This window comes from Fopius arisanus, unplaced genomic scaffold, assembly GCF_000806365.1.
Source record: "Fopius arisanus strain USDA-PBARC FA_bdor unplaced genomic scaffold, ASM80636v1 scaffold00011, whole genome shotgun sequence".
NCBI classification, from domain to species: Eukaryota; Metazoa; Arthropoda; class Insecta; order Hymenoptera; family Braconidae; genus Fopius; species Fopius arisanus.
Window position 1 is genome coordinate 1113165 of NW_011887750.1, and position 17157 is coordinate 1130321.

General features: G+C 41.6%; 1 protein-coding gene across 4 annotated transcripts in view; it reads right to left on the bottom strand.

Annotated features, from left to right (window-relative positions):
* Nucleotides 1–17157, bottom strand: part of LOC105262873 (complexin) — an 86245-nt gene that overhangs the window by 40992 nt on the left and 28096 nt on the right. For all 4 annotated transcript variants that reach the window (XM_011298720.1, XM_011298719.1, XM_011298717.1 and 1 more), the window contains one exon: nucleotides 10814–10912. In XM_011298720.1, the coding sequence (XP_011297022.1) occupies nucleotides 10814–10868 (55 nt within the window). In that variant the 5' untranslated portion in view covers nucleotides 10869–10912. The remainder of the gene's footprint in view (nucleotides 1–10813; nucleotides 10913–17157) is intronic.

Here is a 17157-nt window from a genome sequence, read left to right on the forward strand (position 1 = left end):
TTGCTGATTGGGCAGGGCGACACGTATTTCTAATTCCAGGAGAATTCACTGACTACGGCATATCCTGGAGGAAGACGTAAACCCCGGACACGACAAATAGCCTAAGGGAATCGGTTTGGGATGGTTACTCGAACGAGCCCTTTCCAGAGTATAATACCGAAAGCCACACGACATCACGTAGGAAGGAAGGAAGGAAGATGAAGAAGTAGGTGTACCATTCTAAAGTCACGACGATTCAACAAAAAATATCGGAACACGCGGTTATTCATGCGACCATCAGGTTGACAGTTCATCCCCCAGGGCATTTTCTAACGACTCAAACAATTTGCAGTCCGCAATGGTAGTTTGTGTTTTAAAGAATGGTTAGGAAAAATGCTGATCGGACGGTAAGAAAAAAAATAGTCGATAAATTCCCGCTTTTGCCATGTCGATGGGTTTGTCATCTGTCTCTTTTTCTCTCACTTTTTCCCATTGAGGTATGTCGACGAAAGGGTTCCGGATGACGTGATCCTTGGGTTTTGGCTTGTGGGTTTCATTTTTTTTCCCTTTCCCCATTGCTATCGTCTGCGGTTAAAACCCACCGATATCGTCCAGGACGTGTTTCCCGTGGACGGATTCTTGGTGGAACGAGGGAACACTGAAGACTCTCACGCTCGATTGGGCAACGTCTCGTATCACATGTTCCACTTCCCCAAACTTTGTGTCGGTTTTCTACCTCTTGGGATATTTTTTTATTTCTACCAACGATGTATAGAAAAATAGAAATTCTGGGAGACACATTGCTGCTAATTTTGAGAATCTCGAGGTTTTTCGGTTCATTGGCACTTTTATTGGTGAAAAAATCTGGGGAGATGGCATATACTGGATAACATTTCACGGTACATGATAACGACTTTCACGAGGAGTGTGGTCTCCCCTAAGACACCGCCACTTCCTTTTTCATTCTCTCCTAGCAATTTGTTCGTGTGCTCTTATCACACCGCAACTCTGTTGAGAGGACCACGTACCCAGAGCGACATACGTCTTATTACTTGCGACAGCTGTGCACTTTCTCAGTTTTTGGCCTGTGACCTTTGGGGTAAGTGTTCCATAAACTTTTGAGTTTAAATCGAGTAATGCCCTCTCAAATATTCTTCTTCTATCTTTTTTTTTCTTGGATAAGAAATTTTTGGGAAAACTCAACATGCCCCTAAACCGATTATAAACTCCCAAATCCTCGAGGTCTTTGGCGCTAGTCAGGCGTGATTGCTGATTCGATTAGAGTCAAGTTTTCAGTCAAGTTTCGTACTTGAGTGGAGGGTGGAAGTTTCAGTGAGTGAGAATAAAAGGTGGATTTATCCCAGAATTAATTGAAAAGACGTCGTGCATCCTCCATACTTGTTTTGAGAATACTGTGAATATTGAGAATGTGAAATGTTTCTCAGTCGGTCAAGATGAGAGGCTGCACGTCGTGAAAACAGTTACTAATTCGAAAAGAGGAAACCCAAGGGTAGAGCAGAGACTGGGAGGGCAATAAGTCGGCGTCACTTATTGCGAAACTTTATTGCTGACTAATGAATACTAATGAACCTGGGTTCATGTCACAGTTGAGATGGTACGTATAAAAGGTGGTGAATTGTTTTAACGTCGGGCGGTTCGGTATTAAAAGACAGGACGTGTCTTTGATCAAAGTGAAAGATGAAAAAGAAGCCTGAAGAAAGTAAGGGGTAGAAAATCGATTAAAACCTCTAGAAGAAATCTCTCCTTCCCCTGGGGGTGATTTTTTTTATCTCCTCTTGTCTCCTTTCCTCATCGGTGAGTTTTTTGCTCGTTGCGTCGTTATCAGGATTATTGTACGTCGTGAATGAGCGTGTAAAAAGGGAGGCGTCGTTTACGACAAGAGGAGTGAGAATGCAATCAGAATAAGAATGGGGAAAGTCAAATTCGTGGGGGGGGGGAGGGGGGGTAGAAAGGTGGACCCAGTGCTTGGAAGAATGGGGAAAAGTGGCTATGATACCATTCAAGCACGTAATCCCCGATGGATAGATGCATCGGGCCGAGGCAGATTATCGACGTAACTTCCCCCTTCCTTCCTCCCCCCCCCCCTCCCTCCCACCCCCTTTTTCGCTCAATGCCAAGTGTACAGGGATCTTGTCTATCTTTCTCATTCCATCGATTATTAAAATAAAGAAAGAAAAAGAAAAATGAAAAAGGTTAGCACCGCGACTCGAACGAGATCGACTTTTATAACGAATAGGGATTTATGTGGGATTACCTCCAGGTTTTCTTGCCATGCGGAATGATCGGAGAGAGAAAAGCCAAGAGACCACTCCCCGTTTTGAGGAAAATTGAATTCGTTATTTTGAACTACGCCCGGCGTTTTCCCACGCTTCTATATAAATAATATTTTTCCAATATCATTTGGTATTCATATCGATTCATAATTTACCTACGTGCTATTTCTGTATCCGAGAAAAGATATCCCCTGAGAGGATTGTCACGTGATTGTCAGAGGCATGAATGAGTATGAGAATCCATCTGATTACCGGTATTGAGAGGCTGATTGCGCTCCGATGAAGACTGATTCGTACGTATTCAAAGTTACAAAGTGAAGTTGATTCGTTGGGAGAAAAAATAAAAGCCACGGGTCGATCGATTTTGTATTGGCCAGAGTGAATAAAGTGATTATATTGATCAAGCTGCCTTCCCTTTCCTCCTGGCCATATCAATCATCATTAACAACCGAGCTAGAGTCCTAAAAATCGATCAACTTTCATTGGATCTCTATGAATGAGGGAATGAGTAATGCTACAGAAGGGATGAACATCGCAATCTAGCAATGGACAACGGCTGGTTCGTTATCACTGGCATATCCGTTAGCGGCTAACTCGAAATGGTGCGGTATACGCTTAATAGGATGTACGTACGATGCGAGAGATTGGAGAGTAGGATGAGACTATAAATAGAAGTATAGGTGGCCAGTAGTGGATTCCCCTATTTATTAGCACACACCAAATTGTTCATGTCGCCTGTGCCGGAGCATTGCTGCTATACAATAATTCGTACATCCTCACCATTATCTTTCTCATCGGGTGTACGGATAACGACGTTTGCAGTAACCCGTAGAAATGGTCTGCACTCTCGTTAAATTTCTCGTAGTCCACCTACCAATGGTGGACATTAATAATTTAATGATTGATAAGTACGCGGATATGAGATTAGCGACAACTATTTTCGGTGAGGAAAAAAAAAATGTTATAAAAAAATGTAACGCGTGTGTGGCTGATGGTTGAGGGCATCTCCACTTAATGTTGACCATCGATAGGTGCATATAGTACAGAGGATAGAGGATAGAGGATTGAGGGCAGAGTGCAGAGGGCAGAGGGCAGAGGGCAGCGGGCAGTTGTGCATCTCGAAAATGATTTACGGTAACATAAATCGTTGCCAGGCCAGTCGTTTGGTCGTTACGGGGCCAAGCGTGGATCTAACTGGTAGAAGTGTTCAATGATGTCACCTGCAAAATGTATGTCGCTTTGGGTTTTGGAATAGAACGTATTTCGTATAGAGGTGTGCATTCTCATGGCGTCATCATCCCTGGCCGACTTGTATTTGCAAAAGCTACACCCGTTGACCCTCGCTGTATATCCATATCTCGGATTGTCGACTCTTGAATGTTCCACAGAGGGATGGCACTCGTAACAGGACACGCCAGAGCACAGGGTTAATTAGTAGTTCACTGAGATCAGTTGAACACATGAAATCCCTGTGGTCGCATGTCGTATTGCGATATGGAATCGTTCATCCTCCGATTCACCTCATTAACTTACAAATTATTGATTCTACATGTCGTGATTATTGATTAAATGATATTGGTTGAGGCACTGTTCCAATGGTTAAACCCTGGGAAAAGCTGAGTTTAAAGTTTAAGGGTAGTTGAGCAAAGCTGGCGTCTTATCGCAGACTCTGCTCATCCAGTGCTTCTCCATTAGCACACCAATCGTCCGAAACCGCCCTGGCCAATAGTGCGAAACCAAACTTTCTATCCATGAGTTCACAAGCCTGCAATTACTTGTATATTAGTTAGAGTGTACGTGCTGAGTTTCACATCCAAACATCACGATAGGTGTCTAAATCCCCTCAATGCCCATTTTACAAATTTTACAAATCAACATATTAGAGCTACGCCCTAATAAAATTTCGAATAATCCGGATGAACAATCCATAAATTCCAGGAAGCTGTCATTGAGGAAAAAATATTAGTACAGAGTATTTATACAGTGGCGTGTAGTGTACACAGAGGTGGAAAAATTTCTCTCCACCTCACGGGACAACCTCATCCTCAAACTCCCGAGGGAGTAGTGGCAATTTTCCTATGGCTCTTCCTTCGCCTTCCTCATCCGCCGCACGTCGACAATACCCTTGTTATTTATTTTTTAACTCATTCTTCTCACTCGCCTCCATGAAAACCCAGCGATATGTAATTGCATTAATTTTATTACGAAGAGAGAGCGAGAGAGAGGGAGAGAGAGAAAGAGAGAGAGAGAAAGAGAAAGAGAAAGAGAAAAGAAATGCTCTCCTAGAATTGTCGGTGAGCAATGAGAATAGATTCTCAAGAAAGGCATCCGTAATCCCGTAGCAATCTAGACCAATCGTGATTCACTTGCCTCATCGATTACTCCTGAATTAATAGACGCGTTAGTCCGTTGTCTTAATTAAACCAAGAGCTGATTACGACAACGATTAATTACATGCTACCCTCAAAGGTCTTGGAAAACAGAATTATCATGTTGTTTACTCTGGCCCGTTAGTGACCATCAATTATGCGTCTCAAGCTGTGACCTCGCGGCCGTTGCCAGTGGCATTTCCAGTTTTCCATATGAATTTTAAATAATCTAATGGAAAAGTGAAGAAAAGTGTGGTATAACTGTTTAATTCAGGGGGTGAAAAATATGGGGATCGGGTATTCCTATGAATGAGAAGAATGCCGAGGATCGATCCTGCTCAGCGAGATTAAACGACGATAAAGGCAAGGAGAAAGACCACGGTGTGGTCAGACGATGCTTAATTCATACTACTACCAATCCCACCAACCCGCTAAAGTGTTCCCGTAACGAGCAAAGTTTCTTTTGTCCATTCGTTTCGAAGATTAGCTCTCCTCTGACTCCTTCGTACGTTTTTCTTTCTTTTCCCGGTTTTTGTTCTGAGTCGAGAGGAATATATACGGCCAGCGGATTTTATTCAGGACTCAGAAAGAGAATGAACAAGAACCACCGCGACCTTTACGTGCGTCAAATATGGGATTAACTTTATAGATATTACGAAATTTGAATAATCCCAAATCATTGCCGTCTCATGTCCCATCGGACCCGAGTATACCTGAAATTGAAGAGAAATTTTAAGACACCCAAATCCTGGTATATCATGCATGATGGGATATTTCAGAATTTTCTTATCTTTTTCGCGTGATAATGAATAGCAATAGGTATAGATTTAATTGAGTGAATATTTGATGGATTTGGAGGGATTGAAATTGGCTTCTATCGGAAAATTTATGGGGACTGGGTATGAATATTGAAGTGATGGAAGTGGTGTGCGTAATGGTATCGTTATCGGTGGGGAGATACGCGAAGAATCCTCTTGACGAGCCTCGTCTCCTACGGTTCATTCGCCAGCCGGTTATTCGCATTGTCGGCTGGCGTAATTTTACGTCCGGGTCTTGGCGGAATGTCATTCTCATCCTGTTCCCTCAAGGAGGGTGTCCGTTTCCACTAGTGCGCACTCTACCCCACCCGACTATATTAAGGATTCCATCTCGATGCTATGCGAAAGTGAGATGGAACATTCAAGTGCTAACTGCAGCCCGACTCAAGGGCCGAACATCGTCTCTCATTCTATTCTTACTGGCAAGCCCCAGGTAAATGAGCATTCAACGCATTCAATTGCGTTCTTTCAAGCCAGTGAGGAATGGAGGAAAAATCCTCGACACGCGCTGGTGACGACGCGCTTTATTAAGTTTAAATTACCATGGGTATAGAATTTCTCGATGACGTTGTCGAGACTGCAGAGACAGCCAAGAAACGAATCAATATGGAGAATGGCAAAATGAAAGCCAGTGTGTAAAGAATGAATATTGATTTGGGGTTGATTATGGGATAGAAAGAAAAATTCACCCATTGTTCCTTGGTGGTGAGAGCAATTGGACTATAGCAATCAACTTCTCTCTCGTTTATCAATAACTCGCGGCTAAATACAGCTATGAACAGGGCTGTCGGTGGAGTGTAAAAGTGAAATTAACGTATTCATCAATTAATGGGCATTTCAATGCTGGCACTTGGTTACACTCCCTCAGCCCCAAATCAATGATTTACTGACTTTAATGGTGAATTCATATGAGGAAAATCATTAAAAAACTCTGGGAAAATGTCCAATAGATTCCTATGGCGCCACTGGTGAGCTATTCCCAAGTATTGACAAGCGGCATCGGCTACTGGTCAGCCAACATTTAATTAAATATCGGACCGAGGTCATTCCTATAACAGTTCATCCCACTTTTAACTCGCTATATGTGCGTACATATGTAGTTATGTATGTAAAATGTCTGCCATGTGAATCCGGATCGGTGCGATGGCACTCAGGAATATCGAGTGAGTGAATATCCAACAAGCGTTTATTAATTTATCAATTGTTTTTTTTTTAAGTGATTATCCGGAGAAATGATATGTTTGATAGAGGACTGAGTTGGGGAGAAGCCATTGTTTCAGGAATTGGGAAAAACATGAGCGTTGAGATTTCATTTGCACTCTAGTTTGTTGAGTTTCGATGCCATCAATATTTATGCGTTAACAGGACTTTCCTTTCACGCACCGTTACCCTCAGCAACTCTTGTCACGCCAAACGACTTCATGACTTAAACAGTAGCCATTATTTATCCAGGCTGTGTATACGTTAACCCCGCTGGTGGTTTTTCTTTTGTGTTAAACATTGGTGGAGATGAAACAAGTGCACACGTGAGACTTATCGAAAGGAGCAGTTGCATTCTTGAAGAAATTGAAATTTTATGGAAGGTTTACGTATAATTTACAATTCCCTCGGATTCTTCCCTGAAATAGTGAAATTGTAAATTTCACTGAAAAATATGAGGGCGTGTAGTTTTTCTGCAGAGACGAATTTTCCGGGGAATATACGAGAAATTACAGTGCCAGAAGTAGAATTATTCTCGGAAATTTTCCACCGTGCATCAACTCAGTAGAATAAAAGCTGAAATGTAATTGGACTAGAGGCACTGAGTCATTCCGTTTGAAGACTAGGCAGCCATAATTTCGTTAATGGCAAGAGTTAGTTAATTCAGCAGGAACGCTCTCAAGAAAATTGACTGTGAGTGATTCTATGCCCAGAATGATCAATTAGGGGTTCACCGACTGGGGAAAAATAGCCGATGATAATGATTATTTGAGAGATTGAAGGACATTGCACTGGGGCTGAAAATGGAGGTAACTGTTTGCAGAAAATTCACCATAAAAGTCCAAATGTGTGTACGAAATTTCTAGGTTTCAGGGTACATCAAAGGGATGAAGAAGACATGTATGCGGGTGAATGGTGGATGAATATATATATATAAGCATCGGAGCTTAAAGGATCGGAGTTGGAATTGGGTCGAATTGGAAGGGAAAGGAGAAATTCTACTGGGGTATCATATCTCCCTTTGGATTGAGCCGGTGTGTCATTGTACGGATCCACCAGTCCCCTTCAGAAATTATGCCGATGACTGTTGGGCGTAAAATATCAGAGACAAATTGCCCAGAAGCAATGCGCCTGATCCGTGTATCTCAATTTTATTGCCCCGAGAATTTCAAGATGAAAATACCAAGAGCACCGAAGGGGTCACGATCATTTCCAGCATCCTCGAGCTCTGAGTTAATATTGATTGAAAATCATGCATCGTTATATAATACTAGGTCCCTGACGTGCGCAGTTGGGCACGTTCAGGGTGAATTAGAGGTTTAACGCTGAAAATCAATGATAATATAATTGAATTGAAGAGTTATCCGACGTTTTTAACCATTTTGAATCTTAGAAATCTTTGAATCTGTTGGAAAACTCATTGAGCAAGAATCGAGCATTGAATAAAAATCGAGTGATCGAAATTGAAAGAAATTAATAACCCATTGCTATTTTAATATAAAGGGATATCGATAGTGGGGTGTGTGGTTAGTGGTCACTATTATTAAATTACTCAGGTCTGATCGCAATGTGCCCTCTCGGTGCTTCGTGGACATTACAAACGGCTGGTATGACCCTAGTTATAATAACGCCGATGCAGTAATTAAACGATGCACTTGGATGGGTTGGGGATCGAATGCATTAGCATCATCGGAATAAATAAATAAATCATCCATGGTATAAGGAGAATGGGAGAAATAATACAGAGGTATGACAAAAGGCCGGAAAATAAGTGCGAGAGAAATAGAGGGAGATTCGTTATAGAGTAGTGTTGCGGTTCAATTGATCCAGGATTTCAATTAACTCAGGCGAGTGTTCAGAGACCCCAGTGGTGTACAAAAAAGAGTCAACGAGAAAAGAAGATGAAGCACTCGAGTGAAACGAAACAGGTGGCGAATGTGAAGAGGAGTCGATAGTTAGTAGTGGTTTTCAGTTTACAAAACCTCCAAGCTTGGTCACAACTCCCTTTCCAATGGCCCCTCCCAGTGTCCCTCCACACTTTTCTAATTCCCTCAGCACTATTGACCAGTACACTCGTCGAAAAGTCTCCACTAATTGTTGCCGACAGAGTTGAGTCCCTCCACAGCTCAATTCGATCTTGCACTCCAATAGTCCATCCAGCGTGTTAATAGAAACTCCCTGCACTGTGCGTTTGCAAGTTGTTACCTTGAAATACACTTGGGGGAATGTACCAACTCCTCGTTCTCCACTCGATCCCTCCATCGTCAATTGAAATAACTCCACCGGAAACAGTCACCTCTCTTCACCAGAAAAAAAAAATAAAAAGTCACACTCAATTCTCCCTTGTTTATCACTTTAATTGGTCGCCTCTGACTATTTTTTTCCCTTCACTCGATGCTTTATGCTATATATTGAATGCTGCAAAGAATGCGTCTATGTTCCACGACCAATGAAAGGGCACGAGTTCTGTAATTATCATAAAACTAGGTAGATCAGCGTACAACAAGCCCCGGGATATTGCGCCGTAAAGTCGGGCATGTTGTAAACTGCAGGCTTGGGTTTTTCCAGCACCCTTCTCCACTTTCCCACTCGTCCAACCATCTCACTCCTTCCAATATCGTATATTTCCATTTACTCCAAAAAGAAGTTCGTAAACCTGCGGAAAACATCCAATGCTTTCAGCGCTGAATTTTCACCACCTTTTTTTTCCTCTTGGAGAAAATGAAAATAATGCCGGTATCGAGACCCTGCCATTGCCCCTCAATACCAATGTCCCTAGCCCATATGGATTATCATTTCTGGGAATTCTGTTGTCAACCGAGTGTCACCAGCAGAATCTAATCGGATCTTATCACGGCACATCGACAAAGGATGTCATTTACGGAGGTTCTCCCAAGTGTTATATTAACTATCTCTGAATTCATTCAAACAATTTGAATTTCCAGAGTTTGGCCATGTTAGAAACTGACTGAGTAGTAACACAATGTAGAGCACTTCGTCGTAAACTTCCATGCACCATTCAGTCGAATTATAATATTCTGCGTGGATGACAAGTGCCACGAGTCGTGTTTTATTAGTAAGTGAATTTTATTGCACGCCAGCTCGGCACTGAATATATGTGCGCGTTAAAGTGAGAATCCAATTGGAAATACTACAAGGAGTAATATTTTGTAATCCCTCATGTTTTTATATTACAATAATCAAAATTAGTTGTATGCCATTACAGTGAGTAATAAGTCGTAATGGAAAACAGAAACGACAAAAAATTCCGATAACTCATTAATTTTTACTACATTGTGGATATTTATAAGCCATGCCTTTTTTATGTTATTCAATCCATGATTACAACTTGGTTTTATTGGTTGTAAAAAAAAGGAATTTTATTGAATAATAAAAGAATGGGTATGAATGTAATCACGTGGTTATTTTCCGGGGATGAATTTATACTGATATTTTGTGGTAATCTTCAGGCAATTATTTATTAATGACTCTCGATGGAAGTAGAATTGAAGATTTTAATATGGTCGATAAAATTGTACAAGTTTAAGGGATGAGAATGATGTGCGTAAAAGTGGTAAAGTGAGTTTACCGGGGTTGAAGGGGAGTGTCGGAGAAGGGGGTGTCGGAGGGGTGTTGGAGGGGTTGGTTGGTTCCTCCCGCGCAACCACGCGATAAACCTCGAGTCATGGTAATTCATGGAAATTTCAGGCACATCTCCCGCCATTTATCCTGGCCTGTCCCTCCTGCCTTTATCGCATCAGAGTATCCCCGAATTTCCGGCTGCCAGCCAGAATAGTCCGAAAAGATGGAAGGGAGGAAATCGATCGATGGATATAACTCGGTGAATTTAATGTTACGGATGTGTTTCCCCAGCCCGATCTCGTCGTCGACAAAATTTCGTAGGTCCATAATTGAATTCAATTGAATTGCTTAAATTACAGAGAACCGTACTATTTCACCGACTTAATTATCCTTTTTCTCCCCTAGTCTCGGTGAAATCACGTACGAAGAGACTTTTCTAGATCGGACTATTGAAGCAATCACTCGAAATCTCCCATGGAATTAATGGAAAAGCGGTTTATCGAGGACTACCCAGTGGAAGAGAGAGAGAATCTCGTAGAAATTTATGTGGGAGTCATCTTCTTGCACTCACCTTTAACGGCATTCAGCTTGTTTCCAACCATCTGCTTCGCCACAAAAGCCGCCATTGTTGATACTCCGAGTTTCTCTCTGCAGTCTAGTTACTTTAATTCTGCAAACAAACGACAGAATCATTAGTGATTCTCCCGGTGAAGTGCATCGAGATGCTGCCCGGGCTTGTCACAACAAATCCTATTTCAGGGGCTCTTTGACTCCCTCTCGAGTAATTGGAGGGAATCTTAATCTTTTCTTTCTTAATATTTACCGGCTTATGCATCTCCACCCTTGGAGAATTAATTCCATCATCAATGGACTTATTAATTTCCACCGGTTCCCCCCGGCCCGCAAATTCTGATAATTATAATCTTGTTCCTTTCTTATCATCTGACCTTGTTGTAATATAAAAAAAAAACAGACTCGATGATATAAATCTTCCTCGGTGGCCATGATAAACGATGAGGGAAGTGAATACCAACTTTCCGTTTTTTTTTTCCCAGTGTTTCCCCTCTTTTTCCTTGTACATTAGAGGATAAAAGTCAACAAACAAAATAGCACGGAGAGCTTGGGATTGAGTGTCAGGGAAGCCCAGCATGCTAAAACCAGAGGCGAAGATCGATAAGAAAACACTGGGGGGTCAGAGGGGGAGAAATCTAGAGAGGGAGGAATAACAGGGGGAGTGAGTCTCGATGAGTTTCGAGACTCTGGCGCCGAGACGTCCTGGCGTCATTTCATTTTCCAATAACGCCTCACATCTCGGTTAATGGATAAACCTCCATACCACTTGTACATCAAAAGCCTTTAATCATAATATTTTTTTACTCGGGTCCACCCTTTTCCTCAATTTTTCCCCCAATGAATGGCTGGGAATTCTCCTGGGGGCCTATTCTCCGCGCATCGAAAACGTCTTTCGTCAACGAAACGCAATTCGTGAGGGAACGAATGATTCGTTGATCAATTTCGTTTGAGAATTTTTAATTTGTGACGGGAAATCTTTCGTTCGACAATTTTATTATCTCACACAAATCTTATTCCCATACGAAGTATCCTAATCCGTAGATGAGAATTCCAAGACTAACGGAATAACAAATTCGTTAACAAATGTTGCCGATCCACCTACGAATCACATTTGCATCGAGATGTGTTTAACGAATCAGCGTTTTCAAGGAAATACCAAATATTCGTTCATGGATTATATTTCCAAGTGTCGAGAATAGGTCCCCTGGGGGATCGATAGCCAAAGACGTCTCAGTTATGCTCGGTATTATTCGCTATTCAATTGAATAGACCGAGGGATTTGACGATAAAAGAGGTAAAGCCATCGAAAAGCGCAAATGGATGGAATGCCAGACGACAGACTGATCATTTCTACTGGTGGGTGTAATGAATTAATGTTAGTTATTCCACTGAGGATTCGATTTACTTCGAGATCATTTAATCGATATTTGCCAAGGTATTATGAATAAACTCTTTATTGTACATATTTCGCTATGAGTTTTTAACAACTCATAATTCACTGATTTATCACCTCGATAATAACCCGGGATCGTAATTTAAATGTAATAAGCGCGTCAGCTTCAGGCAATAATATTGTCGGTTTAAGAGTCCAGCGGTTCTTGTTTTATGAATAATACATTCGCAAAATAAATTATTCCGAAAATGAGAAAAGTTTTCAAGGATTTTGAATAAAAATTCACTTATCTCGTGTCAGTTTTTCTGGGGAATATTCTACGGAGATTTTTTTTTTCATTGTCATTGTGATTCCTCGGATAGCAGGAATACTCGCGATGAAATTTAAACATTTATATTGATTACCCAACACTGATGGCTGATTGATTGAACTGCTACGTACAGAGTGAAAATTAATATTGACCCCTTTCAAGTGCAGGGTGAATGGCGCAAAATGGGAATTGAAAATGGAAATTTCACTTGAGTAATTTCATTTTGACCGTCTATTCAAACAAATGGGATACCTATAATAAAATCCACACCGTCCTTGTAACAATTGAACCCGCAAATTGTAATTTTTATTAGACTCACATTATATTTTTACTGTACATTGTTTTTAAACAACGTTTTTAAAAAAATTTCACAGCTATCGCGATAGACGATATTCATATCATGATTTCCCTTTATGCCAGCGCTCGCTCTACAATACTCTCTAAACCAACAGAAATATCCATTTCGACTTTTAATTATTCTTATCCCGAGAAGTATCAATATTGACCCGCCTGAATACCGAGAGATTTTCATCTATATCCCATTATGGAGTGAAAAAGACTGGACATTTATCCGGTTGCAGGTGCTTGTCATGAGAATGTCCCACGTGATTCAACACATCGAAAATTATTGAAATTTAAATAATTCTTTCATTACTCTAGGGTTTATCAGGAGTTGAGGGGGTAAACCCCAACGATTTAATTAAAAAACTGTAGCTGCGAAGTACGATTGGAGACAATGATAGGGGTCTGAGTAAAGTACGAATGGGTAAATCGAGATTGTGCAATAAAGAACGTCTCACGGGAACAGTTGACGAAATTACCCACTTGTCCTGTTTTTCGCATATCCCCATTTCCATTTCTCGGGCAGTTTCCGCTCTGTTAACTGCAATTTTTATTTTCACTCCTACTTCCACTCTTTAAGTGCACTTTCAAGTTGATTGGACGAAATTGTATTGAGAGTATGTAGCCGAGAACAACCCTCTCATTTCCCCTCCCCCAACCAAGATTTATAAAGAGCTGAATTTTCCTGAAGAAGACGACGAAGAAGATGAACAAGAAGAAGAACGTACCGCAAAATTTTGTGAGAATATACGGGTGTGGGAGTGAGTTTTTAAACAATAGATAAAAATCGCCAGAGACACTATTCCAACTGTTATATATAGGGTCCAGTCGTTCCACGACTTGTGGAAAAGCAGAATGCGGTCCCGTGAGAGGCATCTCCTCGGATAAGGGAGGAGAACAAAGAAGAAAAAGTGGAAGAGGAAAAAGTGAGTTTTCAGAGAGGGAGAGAAGCCGGTAAGAATAGAAAACGTATTGTCGTATCTTCGGGGCTGCACTCTCTGGAGATTTTCCGGGATATTAACGATCTGGTATTAGAGAATTCAGCTGGGAGGTTCTGATCGCCCACCAATTCATTCCTTCACTCCTCGATAAAGAAAAAAAAAAGGAAAAAACCAGGGAAAAAAACACTTTTTTTATTCGCTACCTCGAGAAAAGTCAGAGAAACTGCTAATTAATTAATATTCCTGAGTGTAGGCTCTCATAGCTCTGAGCTGCGAGTTCGAATGGTAAGAACGAAGTGATTCGACTCGATTTGCGTGCTGGCGGAGCCCTTGGTGGAGGTAAAGCGAGAAAAATAATGTGAGAAATAAAAAACAAAGGGAGGTGAGTCGAGAGCTCCATATTCTTTCCGTATAATTACGAAAAGACAGACTTTTCATGGATTACCACCACCTGGGGTGGCCCCCGCGGGGGTTTTATGTTTTTATGCATGGAATACTGAATTACGCAGCGTGGAGGTAAGTTGTGACCCTGACTTGACTCTCAAACACAGCTTCCCAGACCCCTGGGTGCTATCATGGCAAACGCGTCAATCTGTTATACCAAAAGTCTTCAAGACCTCTCTCAAATTCCCATTCATTAATAAAAAAAAAGTACCTTGAGACCTCTTGGCTGAATATTCATCAGTATTTCTCCAGTGGCTTGTACCTTTCAAGAGGACATGTTGTCCCCGCGAGTCCGCGATGATAATAACCGAGAAGGATAATTGTAACTGGGAAAATTTGATAAAGTGAGAAATTTTCAGGATTCCTTTCACACTGAAAGTGTCGCTCACCAGTTGAAGTGAACTATTTACGCGGGATATCTCTTTCATAAAGTTGGGAGCGCCGCGAGAAAGGATGATGGTAAAGTTTGTCAAATATCCCTCTCGGAGAATATCGAAAAGCGGCAATTGTCACTGGCTCGATAAAATAGCAATTGGAAGTCAGCGAGTTGAATTTAATGTGAAAATTTGGAGCTATGAGAAATTCGTGAGAATGCGAATGAAACAACAAGGTTAATAAGGCACTGTTGGTGGGCTAGCCAACCCCGGAGAGTTTTAAACAACCTCCCGAATATTCGTCCATTCCGGTGGAACGGGCTTGGTACTGCTGGCAAACTGCTCGGCGAATATCCCATGTAGAAAGTAGGAAGTAGGGATAATGTAACACCCACAAGGAGACCCAGGAGGAATATTGCGCAAGTTAGCTCTGTGCCAGACGAGGTCCAGGGCTGCAAGAGCTCAGAGCCAGGTGGAACACTCGTGCACACTCGTGACTCCCTGCAATCGATTTGCCAACTGAAATGGCTTTATTATCGTCTCTTCGGCGTGTTATGCTGCCATAAAATGGACAGTAACTCTGACCACTACTATTCATTTTCCTTCAATCATTGCCCACAGCAACATCCCTTTTCCAATAACTTCTCCGCTGTATGAGGGAGATTGATTAGTCAAGGCAATTAGTAAACGACATTTTATTCATGAGGCCAAGAGCCGATTAATGCATCCAATACCATTGAAAATTCTCATGAGCAAGTTGTCGGAAGTACAATGCTATCAGGGATTACTCAGCAGTTGGACCCGGAGTTTCACGTTTAACAGTGGAAGCTAGTATTTGACAGATCCAGCTAGAATGTACCAAGGAAAACGTGTGGGTTGAATTGAAGACATGATCTGTCACAACTTTGAAAATGAAACGGTTGGGTGGTATCCGAAGGCAAAGATAGTGCCTCATTGAAGATCCAATTACGCTGGCATTCATCAACCCACCATTGTCATCCATTGACATGCATATGGCCCTTTACACTATCACCGTTGGTTTGAGATGAGGTTGGTCGAAATAATAAGTAAATAATGAGTGCTGAGGCTGTATTCAATCTCCAGTTTATAAGGCCACCCTGGCAAAGGCTCCACTACTCCCCGAGAAGACGTATCGCTTCAGCTTGGCTGAACAACAGAGAGCAAACTTGCTCGGGGCTTCTCTCAGTTTGCTTACTTCCTCACTCTCCTTAACATCCAGAAGATACGTTCAGACAAACAAAGTACATACGAAGGTTACACGTGCCTCCATACCCCATTGAAAATCCTCTCCGCGTTCTTAAGTCTGGAATGCACCAGCACCCGAGAAAGGTCAACTACACCCTCCAAGGAGGATCATTAGAGTCCTTACTCACCTCCGGTTAGTAACTACCACCTCGAAATAATATAAAGTGTGGTTTACAACGATGGGGCCCGATGGCGCCGAGCGTTAAGCTAATAATAGAGAAAATCAATAGGCTTACTGGGTACTCCAACCGAGTTTCTCGATACACGCCAAACCCAACCACCCACCAGGCTATATATAAACTTCAAGGGACTCACCAAGAAATGATGAGAATTAATTATTAACGTTCAACAAACCATTGGTCGACGCTCGATTTTTGATATAAAATTCTACCCTAGGGACACCGAGGCTTTATCTATTCTCGCTTTCCGGCTTTCACCTTCTGCGGATGAACAAGGCCTTTCATGTCGAAATCAACGTGATATTCCATTAAATATCTAGTGCTTAAATAGCTAGTGGAGAATATATTTTTTTATCCATCAACATTGAAAACTCACAGTTGTTTCCTCTTAAGGGTACAAAGGTACTTTCACTTTTAGGGAGGATGAAATATGATAGTCCACCATTGACAGCGAAACAAAATGGCACAATCCATTATGTCGAGAGGGCGATCCATTATCGCTGGAGAATGATAGAAAAATACATCAGGCTGTGCAATGGGACAGTTGAATAAATCTCTCCAATATGTTGATGAAGCTCTCCAACGGAGAATATGGTACTCCATAATTTATTATTTGTGAAGGATTTTGAGAAGCAGCAATCTTTGATAGATATTCCCTTTCATCTGTTCCAGAGCTCAACGTCTCACGTCTCTGTGAGGTAAGTGCAGCATTGGGGTGCACGAGAGAGATATTTTTTTCTCTTCACTACGTTGGTTATTTTTTATTTCTCCTTGACTGGTGCTGTTGGTCTTGAGTTTCCCAGTCACGAAGGGCTTGCAACCAGTGTAGCATTCGATTTAACGTTTAGCCATCGATCCTCGGTCGAAGAAAATTAAACGACGGCCGGGCATTTAGGGGAGACATTCCCATTATCCGTGCGGTCAAATGTTTATTGTTTTCAGGAAACGAACAACACCTTTCACTCACGTGGAATTGATGTGAAATGGGTGAGCATTCATTACTTGAACCTATTGCAGGGAAAGTTACTTCGGGGGATTTTGAAAAAAAAAAAAAATCTCTGGACAATGTGTTCCTTTGAATGGGAGCAGATAT